The sequence below is a fragment of the Heterostelium album genome (genome assembly GCF_000004825.1).
Source record: "Heterostelium album PN500 unplaced genomic scaffold PPL_scaffold4, whole genome shotgun sequence".
Lineage (NCBI taxonomy): Eukaryota > Evosea > Eumycetozoa > Acytosteliales > Acytosteliaceae > Heterostelium > Heterostelium album.
This window is the reverse complement of record NW_008805066.1, coordinates 779,189-797,300: the sequence shown is the minus strand read 5'-3', so window position 1 is coordinate 797,300 and position 18,112 is coordinate 779,189. Positions and strand designations below refer to the sequence as shown.

Sequence of the window (18,112 nt, the reverse complement as noted above, 5' to 3'; positions counted from 1 at the left end):
TTGAGATCTTTAAATTGATTAAATTAATTCTCCTGATCAGTCTCTTGTTTTTTCAGAAGAAAAAGCTTCTTATCACTGTTCTTTAATCTTCTCTCAAACTCTACACCAGTATTCGAAAAAGCAGTTAAAATAAGATTCAACTCTCTTTCCTGAGCTTCCTTTCCTTCTTTGATCTGCTTAGCCAGGCTGTCGACTCTCTCGTCCTTTTCTGCGAGTCTCATTTCAAGCTTGACAATGTATTCTTCCTGAACTGCAATCTTTTCCTCTTTAGCTTCAAATTCTTTTTCTTTTTCTCTGTGACATTTGATCATCTGTATAAATTTATAAATATAATATGAAAAAAATAAACTATTGACTATTATTACTATTAATATAAATTTCTAATTACCTTTCTAGCAGCTCTTAGATAACCTTCAAGTTTATCGATTTCAGATAAGTACTTTGTAATATCGGTCTCGACAGTGGTCGATTCCAATTGTTGTTTAATCAATAAGTTGGGTGTTGTGAAAATATAAGATTGTTTATTATCATTGTTGCTTGTTGTTGTTTTTGTATCTATTGATTCATTTGATCCAATCTTATCAAGTTTGATTGATTGTTCAATGATTGAATTCAATTGATTGAAATCAGGTTGTTTGATTGATAATTTATATGATGATAATGTTAAGTTATTATTGTCTGTGTTTGTTGTTGATTCATTGAATTCATTGTTGTATTTATAAATGATATCTAATAATAATGATGTTGATGAATTGGAATGTTGTTCGAGAAGTTCATCGATATTGAAATAATTATTATTTTTATCATAAAACAATGTTTGATTGTTATCATTGACAAATGATTGTAATGATGAACTTGATCGAATTGATTCCATAATTGTTGTTATTGAATATAATGTTGTTGTATCTGCAATTATTGATTGATCATAGCAACTAAGACTTATACTATTATTTTTATCATCATTATTAGTGTCATTACTAATATTACTATTTAATTTATAAAATATATTTATAATATTTAATGCATATTTCAAGTGATTTATATTATTATCGATTTGATTTGTGATTGTATGTTTATCATTGATAATATCTCTTTGTAGTTTATGTTCTTCTCTGATTAGATATTGATGTAATTGTTCAAAGTGTTCTTTGATTTCATTCTCTGTTGTTGATAATCTTTGATATCTGGATGTCGATGATCCTTAATGATTCCCATAAAGATTTAAATTTATTATTGATTTGTGAATAAAAATCATTACTATTTTTACAATTACTTTCTGTATTAGTTGTTGTTGTTGTGGTGGTGTCAATAATATCATCTAATTTCAATGTACTCAATGAATCCTTGATGTCATCGATATGTTCAAATTGATCGGAATGATCAGGATGATCTTTGCTGTGATTGGTGATACATTTTGAACACATCAAACTATTACATTGATAACAAATGAATTCGTGTGATCTTTGATGATTTAAACATTGATTAGTCATTATTAACTTTTGATATAACTTTATTATTATGAAAAAAAAAATTTATTATAATAATTCTATTTTTAATATTTATAGCTATTAGATTTCTTGATTAATATAAAATTTGAACATTCAGAACTAAAAAAAATTAATTAAATTTTTAAGTTTAATCAAAAACAACTGACTTAGAACAATTCACTAATCAGAATTTTAATATCTATGGTAAACTAGTTAAATGTTTAGTAAATATAAATATGTAATCAGTTTAACTTCATTGTTAACATAACTATCCAATCAATTAAATACCAATAACATCGAAATTTCCAATGAGTGGAGATGAAAGGCAAAGACCATTGCAAACAAAAAAACCCATTTTTAAATATGGTTCAAACTTTTCTAGTGATGAAAAAAATCTTTTATTTTTTTCTTTTTCTGAATACCTTAAAAAAAATAAATCATATGATCATTTTTTGGTTATTAATAAATAAAGATATATAAACAATAATAATAAAATGGTAAAAATTATATAAATAGCAATGTTTTCTATCAAACTAACAGTGATGATATCATATTGTAAATCGATCTATCAAATCAATCGTTATTTTAGGCAACCTGTGAAATCGATGCTGATGTTCTTCAAGTCTTCAAGAAGTTCAAGATGGCCAAAGATCCAAAGCCATCTGCTTTGATCTGTATGTATTAATATATAATATAGTAGATAGATAGATTATATTTATTAATTTATTGTTATTAAAAAATATTTATATTAACTTTTATTATTATTATTATTTAAATACTTTTAGTTAGAATCGATAAAGATGCACATAGATTCGTCATTGCTGATGAGATCATTGATATTTCATTGGAGAAATTACAAGAGGAGTTGTCCACTTCAACACCAAGATATATTGTTTATGTGTAGGTTAGTTGTTGTTTGATTATAGAATGCATCGATTATTGATTATAATTGCAATTATAATTATTGCTTTTTATTTCTTTTAGAACCAAATACACTCATCAAGATGGTCGTATTTCATATCCAATCGTATTCATTTACTACATGCCAAAGGGTATCTCACCAGCTTTGGCCATGACCTACTCTGCCAACAAGGAGAAGCTCTTCCGTGCATTGGAGTTGGGTAAGTCGTTCGACGCTGAGACTCCAAGCACTTTGACCGAAGAGTGGTTGAGAGAGAAGTTGGCTTTCTTCAAATAAACAGAGAGATTAACCATAGATGTCAAAATAACAATAACAATAACAAACACACAGCACACACCACCTCATCTCATCCGTTATTAAAATCAACAAACAACAAAAAAATTTGGTTTGATTGATCGATTGATAACTATTTTTGTATTAGTAAAGGTACACCTTGGATAAGTTATATTTGGAAACAATAAAAACAAATAAATGATATACTTATTTATTTATATGAATGTTATAGCAATGTTATGTTATAGCTATGTTATGTTTTGTTATGTTGTACTTTTTTGACTAACTAACCTAACACTACCAAGTTCGAACTGAAGTTGGTTATAACAAAGTGTTGGTTGTTGTTGTTGTTGTTGATTATTGTTGTTTTGTTGTTTTGTTGTTTGTAAGATTCTTCTTCTTTCTATTTTTCTTGTTCTTTTTCTTGTTCTTCTTTACCAAGTTGTTCGGATGCATAGTTTGAACAACAGAAAAAGTCGTTTTGAAGTCTAGGGTGCTCCGGTACAAACTTACAGATACGCATGTTGGCGAATAGCCGTTGAATGTGTGGCCATTGAATACGACCTGTTAAAACGAGTAGTTTGGTGTTGGCATGTGACAGTGCATTGATGCTGAGTGCCACCTTCTCCATACACTCTTGACTGAGGAATGGTGGATCGAAACAGATGTAATCGAACGACGCTTTGTATTTCTTTGGGAATCCTAGGGGATCACGATAATCGTAAACTCTGAAACGCTCGCCAAACACCTGGAATCGCTTATCATACTCGAACAAGTGGAAATCCAACTGACTAGCCAACTGCTCATCTTGATAGACCGCTTTGAAAATCGATGGAGTCGAGAGAAACAACACACGTTTCTTACCTTCGATTTCCTTTGCTATTGTTTCCGCTACGAATTTAGATGTAGATGGTTCATACTATTATAAATACATAATAACAAATTAAATTAAAATAACCATTAAATATATATATATTAGTATATATATTTACCCAGAATTGTGATAGATTCCAATCTTCGGAGACATCAACCGACGGTTTCTCAGTTTCTTCTTGATCACGTATTTGCTGTTCCTTTAGAAACTCTTGTAACGCTGCTAATGAATCTGGTCTAAGTGATATTTCATCATCGCTATCCATTGTTTTATTCTATATTTATAAAAATAGATAACCAGTCTAGTGTCAACAGTTACACTGGTGTTTTTCGCTCAGACCAGTATCCGACCGAAAAAACAGAAAATTTAAAAAAAATTCAAAAAAATTCAACAATCATTCTTTTTCATGCTAAAATTGTACAATTGCATTGAATCGATTAATAAAGTGTAGTGTTGTTTGTTGTTTAAGAAGAAGAAGAAGAAGAAGTACGTAGTTATAGAAAGATGGCGGAATATAAAGGTGGATCAGGTGATGGAATGAGGATTAGGATGATGGAGAAACAGCGAGAGAATGAACAGAGAGAGTTGAATAAACTGAAGGAAAAGATTAAAGAGGACAATAAGACATCGGTTGTCAATATCAATCAAAAGTTTGAATCTGCAAACGATACATCGAATGCCTTTAAGAATGTAGGTCTAGTTTCAATGTCTGAATTTACAAGCAATCTTAAAGGCAATGATCTACAACAACAACAGCAGCAACTTCAAGATGATAATAAGAAACGTTCATCATCAAGCAACAGTACAATTCAATCAAAGAAGAAAAAACAAAAAAAAGTTACAAAAAATAAACTATCTTTTGATGTAGAAGATGATGAAGAAGATCAAGAACAAGATAAAGAAGACAACAAAAATAATGATAAGAATAATAATGATGATGATAACTCAGTTTCAAATGTAAATAATAATAGTAGTAATAAAAATAATAATAAATTTAAACTTGGTAAAGATCCAACAGTTAATACAGAATTTCTACCGGATAAGGAACGTGAGGAACAAGAAAGAATGGAAAGAGAGAAACTTGCTAAACAGTGGATTGAAGATCAAGATAAGATAAAGGCAGAGGTCGTTGAGATTACATACAGTTATTGGGATGGTAGTGGACATCGTAGAGTATTGCAATGTACCAAAGGCACCACAATCGACAAGTTCCTAGAGATGGCAAGACAAGAATTCAAAGAACTTCGTGGTGTCTCTGTAGATCATTTATTATTTATTAAAGAAGATTTAATTATACCACATGTAAGTGAATAGCAACAACAAACAAACAAACATGTTGTAAACAACTAAATGAACTTATTAATTAATTAACATTAATGAAAAAAAAAACAAAATAGAATTATTCATTCTATGATTTAATTATAGAGAAGGCAAGAGGAAAGTCTGGTCCTCTCTTTAAATTCGATGTACATGATGATGTTAGATTGGTCAGTGATGCAACCGTTGAGAAAGATGAGGTAACTATTCAATAACAATATTTATTTAAATTTAAATTAATTTTATAAACTAAAATCTTCTTCTTCTCTTCTCTCAAAAAATAAACAGACTCATGCAGGTAAAGTAGTTGAAAAGTCGTGGTATGAAAAGAATAAACATATATTTCCAGCATCGAGATGGGAAGTCTACGATCCAACCGTAGCAAGAGATAAATACACTATTTCAGATAAACTTTCAAAACATTGAAATAAAAATTGGAAACAAATGATCGATCGATCATAAACTACACTTTAACGATTCCTAATCAATGCTTATTTCTACTTTAATATGATAAACTGCAAACAACACTCCCAAACGTGGCAACCTTGCTAATATGTCACCACACAATCTCTTCTTTTTAAAAAAATTTGAACCAAAAAAACAAAAAAAAAAAAAGAATATAATGAATTATTGTTTTTTCCAAATTTAATTAAATTTAAAATTTGTTGTTGTTACTGCTTACTATCTTTATTTATTCTTTATCTATTTATCAAAATTATATATAAATTGTATTGAATGTTTTGATGATATTAATAATATTCGTATAATAGTAGTAATAGATATGTTAAAGAAAAATGTTGTACTTGCTGTTTTTACAGCAGTGTTTCTCATTGGTTCAATTACTATATTAAGTTTCGATAGTTCTAAACCAATGAGAGAACCACCTTCTGTATCTATTAAATGGAAGAATGTATTGGTAATTATTATTAACATATATAATAAAAATATAAAACATATATTATCTATTAGTTTTATTAATTAAGTAAATATATATAACAATAACAATAGGTTAGTAATATTACAAATAAAGTGAAAACAACAAAGAAACCAGATATATATAAACCAGGTGATTTCATACCAAAGGATTCAAAGACACCATCGACAACGGGTGACGCTGCAAACAATGGCGTTCCTCTGATTAACGATGAACAAAAGAAGGGTGGTGGTCATGAGATGAACAGAGCATCGCCATTCGATAAGACAAAGTTGGCGTACGAAGCGAATAGAGAGAAGAATATCGAGCGTGCATCGGCTGTGCGTAATGCAATGAAATTCGCATGGGATAGATATGTGGAGTTTGCATGGGGTGACGACGAACTTACACCCCTCCAGAAGAAAGGAAAGAACTGGTTCCACTTGGGACTGTCGATTGTCGATGGTATGGATACTCTCTACTTTATGGGGCTGGAAGAGGAGTTTGCCACGGCGCGTGAATGGGTCGCCACAAAGCTGGATCACCGCAAGGACACTGGCGAGGGATTGTCAGTGTTCGAGGTCACCATTAGAATGCTCGGCGCCTATCTAGCGATGTACGAGCAGACTGGCGATCAAATGTTTTTGGAGAAGGCAGAGGATATCGGTAATATCCTCTTGATGGCATTCCCCAGTGATTCGCCATTCCCCAAGACCTATTTGAACTTTGCCAAGGGAACCGCCAAGATTCCTAGCTGGTCAGGCAATTGCTTGATTATGGCAGACGTCGGAACGTTGTTCATTGAATTCACTCATCTCTCAAAGCTGACCGGTAAGAGTGTTTGGGCCGACAAGGCAGCGGCCATTCTCGACAAGCTCGACGCCATGCCAAAGACTACGAAGGGTTTGATCCCAATCTATGTGCGACCCGATGGAAGTGGTCCGTGTGGAAGCACATTGTCCATGGGATCAATGGCCGACTCCTACTATGAATATCTACTAAAGATGTGGCTCTACACACCAGAGACACATCCACAACACAACCAATACCGCAGAATGTACTTGGAGGCAGTGGAGGCAATGCACGAAACACTCTACACTGTCTCTCCAAAAGGCGAGGGATACCTCTCCATTATCTATGGACGTGAGAACTCTCACACGATGGAGCATCTTGCTTGTATGGCAGGTGGTATGTTTGCTCTGGGAGTTGCCGCCAACATCACTCAGGACGACAAACTCAACAAGAAACACTTTGAGATGGCGGAGCAAGTCACCAAGACCTGTGTCAACTCTTATTTCAATTCGAAATCGGGACTCGGTCCCGAGCAAATCTATTTCGATCCACGTACTGGCGAGCAAAACATCTACGGTTCACACGGAAAGTCGGAATTCATTCTGCGACCAGAAGCAATCGAGTCGGTCTTTTACATGTGGAGACTCACCGGTGACCCCAAATACCAAGATTGGGGATGGAAGATGTTTGAAGCACTCGAAAAGCATTGTAGAACACCCAATGGTTTCGTCGGTATCCGTGATGTCAACAAACCCGAAGGCGCCAAAGACGACATCCAACAGAGTTTCTTCTTGGCGGAAACAATCAAGTATTTCTATTTATTATTTGCAGATCCTTCGATTATCCCATTGGATAAATATGTATTTAACACTGAAGCACATCCAATTCCAATACAAAGAGAACTTAAATATTAAATATTAAGAAATAGTAAATAATAATAAATAATCGTTTTTTTGTTAATTTTTTAAGTAATTTTATTGTTTATCATTATTATTATTTATAATCTAATAATCATCATCTTCTTCTTCTTCATCTTCATCATCATATTTGTTTTGTTTGTGAATGGATGATGATGTTGATTTCTTATCACTAAGAGAATGTTCCCAGCGTTGTTGTGATTTGATAGGACTCGGTATAATGTCGTAACTCGCCAGTAGCATTTCTAAATCTTCTTTAACAAAGTTTTTCTCCAACTCCATAGTGATTGGAATGAACGAAACCAATAGTTTACCACCGATATATACAAGCAGAGTTGGTAATGCTTCGTCGTGATAGTCTGCCTTTGCATCAGTCGATAGAATCTTTAGGAATTTAATATGACTATATTTCACAGCCATTTGTGAGAGTTGTTGATTCAATAAAATACATTCCGGTATATACTAATAATAATAATAATAAACATATTATTATAATTATATTGTTATATTATTATTAATTACATTTGATTGATTAATAATAAAGTTAGATATATGTGTGTATATATATTTACATTTTGATAAAGATGTATGATTACAAAAACATTGGGTGGTTCATTATCTATTTCCTCTACGTATTCACGTTGTGATATTTGCTTGAGGTAACCAAATGTCTTTAGTTTCGGTAGAGACGATGTCTTTGAGTTTGATTTAAGCTGTGCTAATCTCTTCTCTCTTAATCTCTTTAGATCTTCATCTTCCTCTTCCTCTTCGTCTTTTGGTTTCTGTGGTTTATCTTTGATGGTGACACACATCTTCTCTAGCATCTGTCGATTCATCTCTTGTTTCGCCAGATACTCTTGTCTCTGATTCTCTTTGAACTCTGCATAGTCTGCCAACACACCTTTCACACCGGTATTACCACCGCCAGCTCTCTTAAACGACTGTGGTTGTGGCATCATACTCATATCCTTAAAATAAAACAACAACAACAACATTATTAATATTAATAATAGCTATATATTTCACTAATATCATCTAGTTAATTATACATACACCACCTGCAGCAGCTGAGGGTGGTACGCAATCTTCACAATCGCTAGTGTCTTCTTCTGGATCACCATTGTCTTTTTCATCGCCACTGTCATTTTGTCTTGTATCATCTTTATCGGGTGTGTCACCAAAAAACATTGCCAACTCATTCTTATATACTGATTCATTACTCATTTTTTTTATTCTATCACTTCAACTTGATGTTATATATATTATATTTAAACAAAAGTGTTTGTTTTAATTTATTTATTTTCTATTATCTAGATATTTGTTTTTTTTATTTTTTTTTGTTTTTTTTTTATTTTACTTTTTTTGGTTGTGTTGCAATCTTAATTTAAAATCTCTTTGGGATCAATAGTTAGCAACCAACTTTTAAATCAATTTGTTAGTTATGATGTAATTGTTACAAACTAGTCGTTTGAGATTGATATCTCCTCACTAAGCATATAGATAACTTTTTTTAAAGTATTAATGTAAAATACACACAATTAATAAGAAAGAACTCTAATTTAAAAACACAAGACTGCAGACGCGGAAGAGCCTTACAGCATAAACATCATTAGATTTCATTAAATCGTTCCATAACTAATGCTTGCTACAAACGATAGAAATTAACTTTTTTAAATTAATAGGTCATCGAAAAGATATTAAAAGACAAAAAAAAAGTAATTATATCATTAAATCAAAGAACATTTACAATAAACTATTGATGAATTCTGTTTGAGATTAATCAAAACTGTTGATGCTTTTCATCTATTTTATGTGTTTTTTTATTGATTTCTTTGACCTTTTGGAAGGAAGGGCTTAAAAGTTGCAAAAATTCTGTTTTTTTTTTATAGATCTGGATCGAATTCAATTTATATTAATTTGTAATCATCAAAGAAATCTAATAGCAATAAATATTAAAAATAGAATTATTATAATAAATAGTATTTAAAATATAGAAAGTGAAAGTTATTAATAATGACAATTACATGTTTGAATCATCAAAGATCACACGAATTCATTTGTTATCAATGTAATAGTTTGATGTGTTCAAAATGTATCAGTGGTCACAGCAAAGATCATCCTGATCATTCCGATCAATTTGAACATATCGATGACATCAAGGATTCATTGAGTACATTGAAATTAGATGATATTATTGACACAACAGTTAAAAATGAAAATGATTACAGTAAAAATAATAGTGATAGCAATAGTAATAACTTTTCACAAATCAATAATAAACTTAAATCTCTATGGGAATCATTAAGATCATCGACATCCAGATATCAAAGATTATCAACAACAGAGAATGAAATCAAAGAACACTTTGAACAATTACATCAATATCTAATCAGAGAAGAACATAAACTACAAAGAGATATTATCAATGATAAACATACAATCACAAATCAAATCGATAATAATATAAATCACTTGAAATATTTAATAAATATTATAATGTTATTTAATAAATTCAATAGTAGTAATGATAGTAATAATGATGATAAAAATAAAGATAGTTATAGTTCTAACAGTGTGTCAACGATTGAAGATACAACATCATTATATTCAACAACAACAATAATGGAATCAATTCAATCAAGTTCATCATTACAATCATTCATCAATCATAGCAACCAAACATTATTCAATGAACATCTTGATGCATTTAATATTGAAGAACTTCTCGAACAACATTCAAATGATACAACATCATTATTATTAGATATCATTCATAAATACAACAATCAATTCAATAAATTGGCTGATGCAATCACAGAAAATAATAACTTAACATTATCATCATATAAATTAACAATCAAACAACCTGATTTCAATCAATTGAATTCAATCATTGAACAATCAATTAAACTTGATATCATTGAATCAACTGAATCAATGAACACAAAAAAACAATAACAAACAATGATAATAATCAATCATTTATTTTCACAACGCATAAATTAAAAGGAGCAACACTGATCAACACATCAAACAACTATTCAATTGAAGAATTGGAGTTTGATTATCAATTTTCTCATACATACCCGTCGATTGTTTCAATTGGTGAATATATCTATATATTCGGTGGTTCTACCAACGAAAGTAAATGGATTAAAATATCAATGAAATCGAAATCAATTGAACATATTGGTGATATCGAAGGAATCAAAGGAGATACTAATATATCAGTTTGTTATGATGGTCAAGATCATATCTATTTAGTGAATGGTATCATCTCAAATAATAGAATTGATCGATTCAACATCAAGACAATGAAATTTGAATCATATCATCAATTACTTGGGTATAGTTTGCAAGTATCATCGATGATCTTCAAAGGTTCATTATATTCAGTATCATTCGGTGAAAATAAGATATTTCAATTCGACTTGACCAATAAAACGATAACAGATCATCAAATTGATACTAAACCATTATCAGCATGTCATGATAACAATGGAAATTTCTTTATTTTAGAAATATCAAGCAAAAGATTCATCAAATACAATGTTGAAACCAAACAATCAATCAATCTCAATGATATTCCCATCACTAATGGACAGTATTTATTTGTTATGTATCATCGAGAATCACCAACATCAAGTTATATCTATACATTTGGTGCCTCACCGGACTGTAATTTCAAATATTCAATCGAATCCAATCAATGCGAACCATTCTTTAGAAATATTAATCAAAATAGAGGATGGACTGCATCTACCTCAATTACTTTATAATAAATAATTTTTATTCCTAAACAATTGTTAATAGAATAAAATAATCTTAAAAAATATTAAATTAAAGATGAATAACCTTTTACGATCATTTTATTCATTTTAATAATATTTTGAATAATAATTTAATCAAACATTATTGCAAAAAGTCCCATTTCTATTTTGAAAAGTAAATGAAGCAAATCGAAATCGAATTATATCTTTGAAATATAGCAGAAAACATTGAGTTCATGTTAGTTATTGTCAACCCATTCTCTTATAAAAAAGATAATTTTCCTTGATCTTTGATAATTAATTATAGAACTTTTGAAAACAAGTTTCTCAAAGATTGTTTTTATTTAATATCTTGTAAACGAGTTAAAATTTAAATATTTTATGTCAGGACATTAATAATTTAATTGAAATTGCATAAATTCTCTGGTCAATAAGATAAAGAGTGTCTGATAATTTTTCTTCTTTCACTACAAAACCATATAATATTTTAATGGTCTTTAAAATTAAAGTGTAAAAAGAATAATTTTTACAAAAAATTTAGATATTTCACGAGATACTTTGCAAAATCAATAAAAATCTTGGTTTTTTACACAAAATTTTAAGTAAAATTAGTTTTTTTTTTTTAGTATCCAGACCATTACCATCCTTTAAAAAGCAATTCGAAAAACACTAATCAAATCATTAGTTATTTTAACTTTTCGTACAAACACACATTGTTGAAAGAAATGAATAAAACTATTATTTCATTATGTATTTTACTGTTGGTTGTTGGAACCGTTCAATCGGTTACCTACTTGGAGATGACACCATATTCACAAGCTGATTGTTCGGGCCAGAGTGAGGGAATTGGGTTCAGTTTGGTTGTGGGACAGTGCTTTGCCATCGATCAGACCTTCTACACTGTGGAGTTGAGCAGCGATCACTCGAATGCCACCATGTACCAATACTCTGACACCGCGTGTAAGGACCGTGTTTCGTATAGCGACCGTGATTTCGTATCGAACTACTGCTATCAGGCACCAAACTTGGTCTGGAACAACTGGGTCGAAGCCAACAACTACGTGAAGATCAGCGTCGTCGTCAATCCACCCTACATTCCAGAGTATGGACACAGACAGACCACCTATGCACCGGGTGACCAGAATTGCTTCGGTAATCCACAGTTCTACTGGTATGCCACCAACAACACCAAGATCTACTACGACAACCAAGTCGCAGTATTCAATTGCTACCACGGCCAATCCTATGAGATTAAATGTACACCGGGTTGTGCAACCTACAACATGATGTTATCATGTACCAATTTCTATGGTAATAAATATGGTAATATTGTAGAGTCATGTTAGATCTATCAAAATCGATTCAACCTTTTTTTCATCGTTGTCATAAAAAAATAAAAATAAAAATCAAATATTTCATAATAAATCTTTAAATTTTCTCGAATTTAACAAATCACACCTCTTTATTGAACAAACAACATCAAAACCATTTGTTTTTTTCACAATCATTATCATCTCATAGATATATATTATATTTATAATATATAAATAGATAAACAAAAAAGTCAAATTTCTAATTGGAAATTTCAATCATTTCAATGAGTAAACTTCAAGAAATTACATTATCATTATTAAATCAATTGAATAATAATAACAACGAAAATGGAGAATTAATCATATCGAATCTAACTGAATTGCTTTTATTATCTAAAGAATTAAGCTCAAGGTAACTAAATAAACAAATAATATATTTATATATAAATTTAACAATATAGATATTAATTATTTTTATTTAAAGAGAATATATTGGAAATGAAACAAATACTATAAATTTGTTGATAAAGAGTTTGATGATAGATGTTGATGGTGTTGTTTCAAATAAACAAAAGCTACTATCACTTAGATTACTAAGAAATCTATGTGCGCATCTACCCTTGAATCAAGAGCGTATTCTCAGCGATGATAACACTGCACAATGGTTGTTGGCACAACTACAAGCAACGACCGACAATGAAAATGACATCGTTTTCATAGCCATCATGCAACTCCTAATCAATACAATCGCCTCCAATCAAAACACCCAAACAACACTCTGGAGAAATCTATTCAAAGTTAATGTAATAGAGTAAGTTAATGATTAATGTGTGTGTTTTTGAAAAGCGGTAGTAGTTACTAACTTTAAAGTTATGTATGTGTGTAGCTTGCTATTAAAGAATAATAAGGATAATGCAAATAGATTACAATTGGTTCATATGTTGATTTATAATTTGATTTTGAATTCAACAGAGAGAATCGATGACTTGGTGGTGGTGAATAGCGCACTTGGAAAGTCTGTTTTAGAAGAAGTGCTTTGCACGATAGAGAGATTCGATCAGGACACTGATGAACACGACCAGCTATTCCACTGGAGTTATCTCATCTTCAAGTGTCTCTATCAAGCAGAGAAGTTCGTAGATCTCTACAAACTGTTCGGTGACGAGAACTTTGCCATTACCACACCACAACTCAAAGACATTCGTAATCATCCAATATTCCAAGGTCAAATATCATCCAATGACAATGAGAATGATACGAATAACAACAACAACAACAATGATGATGATGACAATCCAATAGGAAGTAATGATCGTGATGAAGAAGAAGAACCAGATCATTTAGAGGGAAGGTAATGTTGTTGTTTCTTTAGTGAGCAATATCAAAAAGAAAAAAAAAGGAATGTAACTAACTAACTTATTAAACAATATATATATATATATATATATATATATGTATATAGATCAAATAAGTATCAAATTAGTTTGTTGAATTTACTTGATGCTATGGTTAACAAGCAAAAGAATGTAAAGGACTTTGTACCGGACTGTGATGCCGTCATCAGTGTGAAGTGTTGTGAATACTTGGTGTCGGAGCTGTCCATTCTCTATAATATCGACTTTAAGAAAAAGTCAGAGTTGACCTCGACGATGACCAGATTGAACGAGCATGACTTTGGTGCGATCTACTTTATCTTTAAGATATTCGCAAATGTCACTTGCTACACCGATGAGATGCTTCAGATAGTGCCGCAGCTACATGCATTCAAGCAGGAAGACCTGAACACTATGCTCCGAAAGAAGGGTCTCATTGCCATCTGCGTTGGTACTCTCCACAGCAACCCGGAGATCGATCACAGTCTGAGATCACAGACATCCGATCCCGACACCAAGTCGAAAGACAAAGGTTTCAAAGTAGAGATTATCAAGATCCTTGGAAATCTTGCATTCAGAAACAAGAGAAATCAAGATGAGGTATGTTTTAATAACAAACAAAAAGATAACAATAACAATAACAATTAGTTATTATTATTTATTTACTACAATCAAACAAACAAACAAAACAAAAAACACATTAATTATGATTCATTCTCCGATGTTTTATAATTAATTTGTTGACAAATCAACAACAACAACAAACAAAAACAACATACTAAAACAAATATCTTTTTCTTCTCTTTTTCTTTTCTTTTCTCTATTATTATAAAATTTCCGTTTGTAAATCAAGATTCGTGAATTAAGTGGAATCCAATTGATCCTAAATCACTGCAAAATAGACCCAAAGAATATGTGTAAGTTAGACTATCCAACAACTCTCTCTATTCTCTTAAATCTTTCATTTGCAAAGAGTTCACGATTTTTTTTTTTTAGTATTTTGTGTTTTTTTTTGTTTTTTTATTTTTTTATTTTTTTTGATTGTCAGATTTTTATGATAAAACAAACCAAAATATCTAATCACCATCACTCATCTCCTGTTCTCGATATCCAATAATGGATTCACCAAACTATCATACTTTCGCAAAAACAATTCAAGATAGTCAACATTTAATATCATGATGATAGAGATTCAATTTTCAATTCATAGTTACTCACCACCATTGAATTGTGTTGAAATGAATTGAATCAATATATAAAAAAATAATGTTGATGTTCAAATCTATTTTAATTTATTAAATTATTTATATTTATTAAATATTAATTTTAATTCTAATTTATTTTTTATAGATATTAAAGAATGGTCAGTTTTTGCAATTCGTAATCTGTGTGAAGAGAATGAAGAAAATCAAGGAGTCATTGAACAACTTCGAATGCAAGGTGTTGCCAACAACGATGAGCTCGACAAACTTGGTATAAAAATTGATGTGGCCGAGGGCGGTGCACTGAAATTCTCAACAACAAAGAAACAGCAAGATGCTGATGGTGACGATTTTATGTAGGCATCGTCAAAATATTGTTTTATTTTCTCACAGCAACACACATAACCCATGTGAGAAACACTTACTCTCTTTGTCATCGTTGTGGTTATATGACACTTCATCTGCAAAACAAAAAATCAAGGAAATAAAAATATCTTTTCATCTTTGATTTAAATTGTGATGTGATTTTTTCATTGTTTTTCAAAAAAGCTTTTTTTAACTATATGAAACCCATTATCATCACATTATTTTAATTTTTGGTTTCTTTTTTTGTTTTTTTTTGTTTTTGTTGTTTTTTTTTATTTTTTGATTTTAATTATATTTTTTTTCAACAATAAAAATCATTAATCATAATTTAAAAAATAAATTTCACACGATTTATTGATCAAAAAAGGGCGACCATTAATTTGTTTGTTGTAAAAAAAAAAGCAAAAAATAACCAAATACAGTTTTGCAATAAGTTTTTTTAAAAAAAAAAAAAAGTGTTTGGTTTTTTTAGGACCTCTCATCTCAAACTCCACTCCCACCTCAAATAAATAACACAAACACACACACACGACACTTTTTTTTTTATTTTTTATATATCTTAAAGAGTTACCCAATCCAAATCAATTATTTAGTTCAGTTCAGTTTTGGTTAATTATTCATTTCTTGAGAGTGTGGATTGATTGGTGAAAACACCACACAACAACAAATAGTATTGGTATTAGTAGTACAGTATCATCAGCAATAGCAATAGCAAACAAAAAAACGATTGGCTGGTTTTTGATTCTTTAGCTTTCCCTTTCTTATATACCCATCAATCATCAGTCAGTCACAACACAACAACAGAACACAAACCAAGCAGGCAGCCATCTTATCAAAACTGACATCTTTTGACAGTTCCATCTATACTCAATCAATCAATCAATCAATTTAGTATCAAATCATTCAATAACTCAATCAATCATTTCAGTTTTAAATCAGTACCTCAACAAACAAGTAATGATAACAATATATATTGATAGAAGTTTAGATTTATATAATATTATAGTTTAAATATTATATAGTTTAAATAATCTAGAATAATAGTAGTAATAATAATAAATCAATCAGTAATAACATAATAATAATAATAACAAAAGAGTAATAGTAATAACACATTTTTAGTAATATAGTATAATAGTAGTTTTTTTTTTTTGTAAAAAAAGAAAGGAAATAATTGAGAACTTATTCTTTTTCTTTAATTTCGTTTCTCTATTCTTTTTATTTCATAAACAACTAGTTTAGTTTAGTTTAGTTAGTTTTTTATTTTTGAATCTTCAAATTACATTTCCATAAATATTTAAACATTTAAAGTAAAAGATTCTTTAAGTTTTTACATCATCATCACCAGCAAAACACACACTTTCTCAATTGTTAAAGATTCTCATTATTTTGAATCATCATCTTGCATCCCAAAAAAAAAAAAACAAAATCACTAAAACACCTTTTGTTTTTTTTTTTAATTTATTTTTGGAATTGATCAATTTCCACTTTAGCCCAATTATTTAAGTTTTTTTTTAGTCCGATCATTTGCTGAAAAACAAAAAAAAAAACAAAACCACCACCAGTAAAGTAACAGCGATATAAATAGTCATCATCAGTTTTTATCCAATCATCTAGTTTTAGCATTTATTATTAGAATAATAATAATAATAATAATTATAGGAGTAGAATTATAAATATAAATAATAATAATAATAAAATAATATATACAAAGAAAATAATTATATAAAAATGAGGATTATGATAGAGTTAGTTACAAAGACTCAACCCGATGAGTCCAATGCAATATTGGTTGTAAGTGAATCGAAAAAGAAAGCATTTATAGAGGTACGGCCAAATCAATCGATCTGGATGTTGAAAACCTTGATATTTGGCGAATTTCTAGTTCCACCTTCAAAACAACAGTTATTTATTAAAGTTAGAGATGAAAATGCACCAAAAGCAACTGCAAATGTAAATATAAATATATTATATATATTGATTGTTTATATACAATTATTAACATTGTTATTATTATTTATTTATTTATTTAGTTGTATTCACAAGCACTTAGAAGTTATAAATTAATTAAAGACTATCCAATCGAAGAGCTGTCAGAGGTTCAGCTGGAGGTTCTAGAGAAAGAGAATCCCATTGAGTTTCTAGTGATGAACAGCAAGAATCCGAGTGTGTCGAAAAAGATAAATCCAGAGATTTGCTTTGCCATTGGCAAAGGCTTGTACAGAGGAATCTGTGGGATGAAATACAAGATCAAGCTATACAGAGTGGGACCGAACGGTGCACTGATCAACTCCACCTCCAGTCTACCGTTCCAAATCGATATTACCAAGCTAAAGTCGACTGTGGACACTCGAAAGATGCCATATATCTACGAGCAGCGAAAATCAGATTACTCAATGCTCACACTCTCACCAATGTCATCTGGTGAATATTCTATCAGCATCAGAATTGAAGATAATCATATTTGTGGATCACCTTTTCCATGTATAATTATTGATGGTAAAGTCGAATGAATGTTTAGTAGTTTTTTTTCAATCACACTTTACTAATTGCTTTTTGTTTGTTTAGAATTGAATCCGAAATTAAAGGAATT

At 30.3% G+C, this 18,112-nt stretch overlaps 13 protein-coding genes across 13 annotated transcripts; 10 read left to right on the top strand and 3 right to left on the bottom strand.

Moving 5' to 3' along the window:
• Nucleotides 1–23: 23 nt before the first annotated feature.
• PPL_04871 (uncharacterized protein) lies at nt 24–1,490 on the bottom strand (the record flags this gene model as incomplete). The annotated part of the gene is made up of 3 exons (XM_020575768.1): nt 24–311; nt 389–1,161; nt 1,274–1,490. The coding sequence occupies 3 exons, from the start codon at nt 1,488–1,490 to the stop codon at nt 24–26; spliced, it is 1,278 nt and encodes a 425-aa protein (XP_020434563.1).
• Nucleotides 1,491–1,981: 491 nt separating this feature from the next.
• On the top strand, nt 1,982–2,870 carry gmfA (putative actin binding protein; the record flags this gene model as incomplete). Its single annotated transcript, XM_020575767.1, has 5 exons — nt 1,982–1,984; nt 2,077–2,161; nt 2,273–2,387; nt 2,472–2,608; nt 2,836–2,870. The coding sequence occupies 5 exons, from the start codon at nt 1,982–1,984 to the stop codon at nt 2,868–2,870; spliced, it is 375 nt and encodes a 124-aa protein (XP_020434562.1).
• Nucleotides 2,871–3,085: 215 nt separating this feature from the next.
• PPL_04869 (protein-lysine N-methyltransferase) lies at nt 3,086–3,821 on the bottom strand (the record flags this gene model as incomplete). The annotated part of the gene is made up of 2 exons (XM_020575766.1): nt 3,086–3,601; nt 3,675–3,821. 2 exons carry the CDS (start codon nt 3,819–3,821, stop codon nt 3,086–3,088), a joined length of 663 nt encoding a protein of 220 aa, XP_020434561.1.
• A 239-nt stretch (nt 3,822–4,060) lies between these two features.
• On the top strand, nt 4,061–5,299 carry PPL_04868 (FAM50/XAP5 family protein; the record flags this gene model as incomplete). Its single annotated transcript, XM_020575765.1, has 3 exons — nt 4,061–4,858; nt 4,954–5,073; nt 5,162–5,299. The coding sequence occupies 3 exons, from the start codon at nt 4,061–4,063 to the stop codon at nt 5,297–5,299; spliced, it is 1,056 nt and encodes a 351-aa protein (XP_020434560.1).
• A 355-nt stretch (nt 5,300–5,654) lies between these two features.
• On the top strand, nt 5,655–7,492 carry PPL_04867 (glycoside hydrolase family 47 protein; the record flags this gene model as incomplete). Its single annotated transcript, XM_020575764.1, has 2 exons — nt 5,655–5,789; nt 5,882–7,492. The coding sequence occupies 2 exons, from the start codon at nt 5,655–5,657 to the stop codon at nt 7,490–7,492; spliced, it is 1,746 nt and encodes a 581-aa protein (XP_020434559.1).
• A 90-nt stretch (nt 7,493–7,582) lies between these two features.
• Nucleotides 7,583–8,719, bottom strand: phlp1 (phosducin family protein; the record flags this gene model as incomplete). The annotated part of the gene is made up of 3 exons (XM_020575763.1): nt 7,583–7,957; nt 8,068–8,463; nt 8,549–8,719. 3 exons carry the CDS (start codon nt 8,717–8,719, stop codon nt 7,583–7,585), a joined length of 942 nt encoding a protein of 313 aa, XP_020434558.1.
• A 789-nt stretch (nt 8,720–9,508) lies between these two features.
• On the top strand, nt 9,509–10,453 carry PPL_04865 (uncharacterized protein; the record flags this gene model as incomplete). The annotated part of the gene is made up of 1 exon (XM_020575762.1): nt 9,509–10,453. One exon carries the CDS (start codon nt 9,509–9,511, stop codon nt 10,451–10,453), a length of 945 nt encoding a protein of 314 aa, XP_020434557.1.
• A 206-nt stretch (nt 10,454–10,659) lies between these two features.
• Nucleotides 10,660–11,274, top strand: PPL_04864 (uncharacterized protein; the record flags this gene model as incomplete). Its single annotated transcript, XM_020575761.1, has 1 exon — nt 10,660–11,274. One exon carries the CDS (start codon nt 10,660–10,662, stop codon nt 11,272–11,274), a length of 615 nt encoding a protein of 204 aa, XP_020434556.1.
• Nucleotides 11,275–11,990: 716 nt separating this feature from the next.
• On the top strand, nt 11,991–12,611 carry PPL_04863 (DUF3430 domain-containing protein; the record flags this gene model as incomplete). Its single annotated transcript, XM_020575760.1, has 1 exon — nt 11,991–12,611. The coding sequence occupies one exon, from the start codon at nt 11,991–11,993 to the stop codon at nt 12,609–12,611; it is 621 nt and encodes a 206-aa protein (XP_020434555.1).
• A 251-nt stretch (nt 12,612–12,862) lies between these two features.
• Nucleotides 12,863–14,599, top strand: atxn10 (ataxin-10; the record flags this gene model as incomplete). Its single annotated transcript, XM_020575759.1, has 4 exons — nt 12,863–12,990; nt 13,063–13,389; nt 13,465–13,929; nt 14,041–14,599. The coding sequence occupies 4 exons, from the start codon at nt 12,863–12,865 to the stop codon at nt 14,597–14,599; spliced, it is 1,479 nt and encodes a 492-aa protein (XP_020434554.1).
• Nucleotides 14,600–14,864: 265 nt separating this feature from the next.
• PPL_04861 (uncharacterized protein) lies at nt 14,865–17,053 on the top strand (the record flags this gene model as incomplete). The annotated part of the gene is made up of 3 exons (XM_020575758.1): nt 14,865–14,868; nt 15,302–15,509; nt 17,038–17,053. The coding sequence occupies 3 exons, from the start codon at nt 14,865–14,867 to the stop codon at nt 17,051–17,053; spliced, it is 228 nt and encodes a 75-aa protein (XP_020434553.1).
• A 197-nt stretch (nt 17,054–17,250) lies between these two features.
• On the top strand, nt 17,251–17,760 carry PPL_04860 (uncharacterized protein; the record flags this gene model as incomplete). Its single annotated transcript, XM_020575757.1, has 4 exons — nt 17,251–17,317; nt 17,438–17,472; nt 17,553–17,611; nt 17,712–17,760. The coding sequence occupies 4 exons, from the start codon at nt 17,251–17,253 to the stop codon at nt 17,758–17,760; spliced, it is 210 nt and encodes a 69-aa protein (XP_020434552.1).
• Nucleotides 17,761–17,876: 116 nt separating this feature from the next.
• PPL_04859 (uncharacterized protein) lies at nt 17,877–18,032 on the top strand (the record flags this gene model as incomplete). Its single annotated transcript, XM_020575756.1, has 1 exon — nt 17,877–18,032. The coding sequence occupies one exon, from the start codon at nt 17,877–17,879 to the stop codon at nt 18,030–18,032; it is 156 nt and encodes a 51-aa protein (XP_020434551.1).
• Between the last annotated feature and the right edge of the window lie 80 nt (nt 18,033–18,112).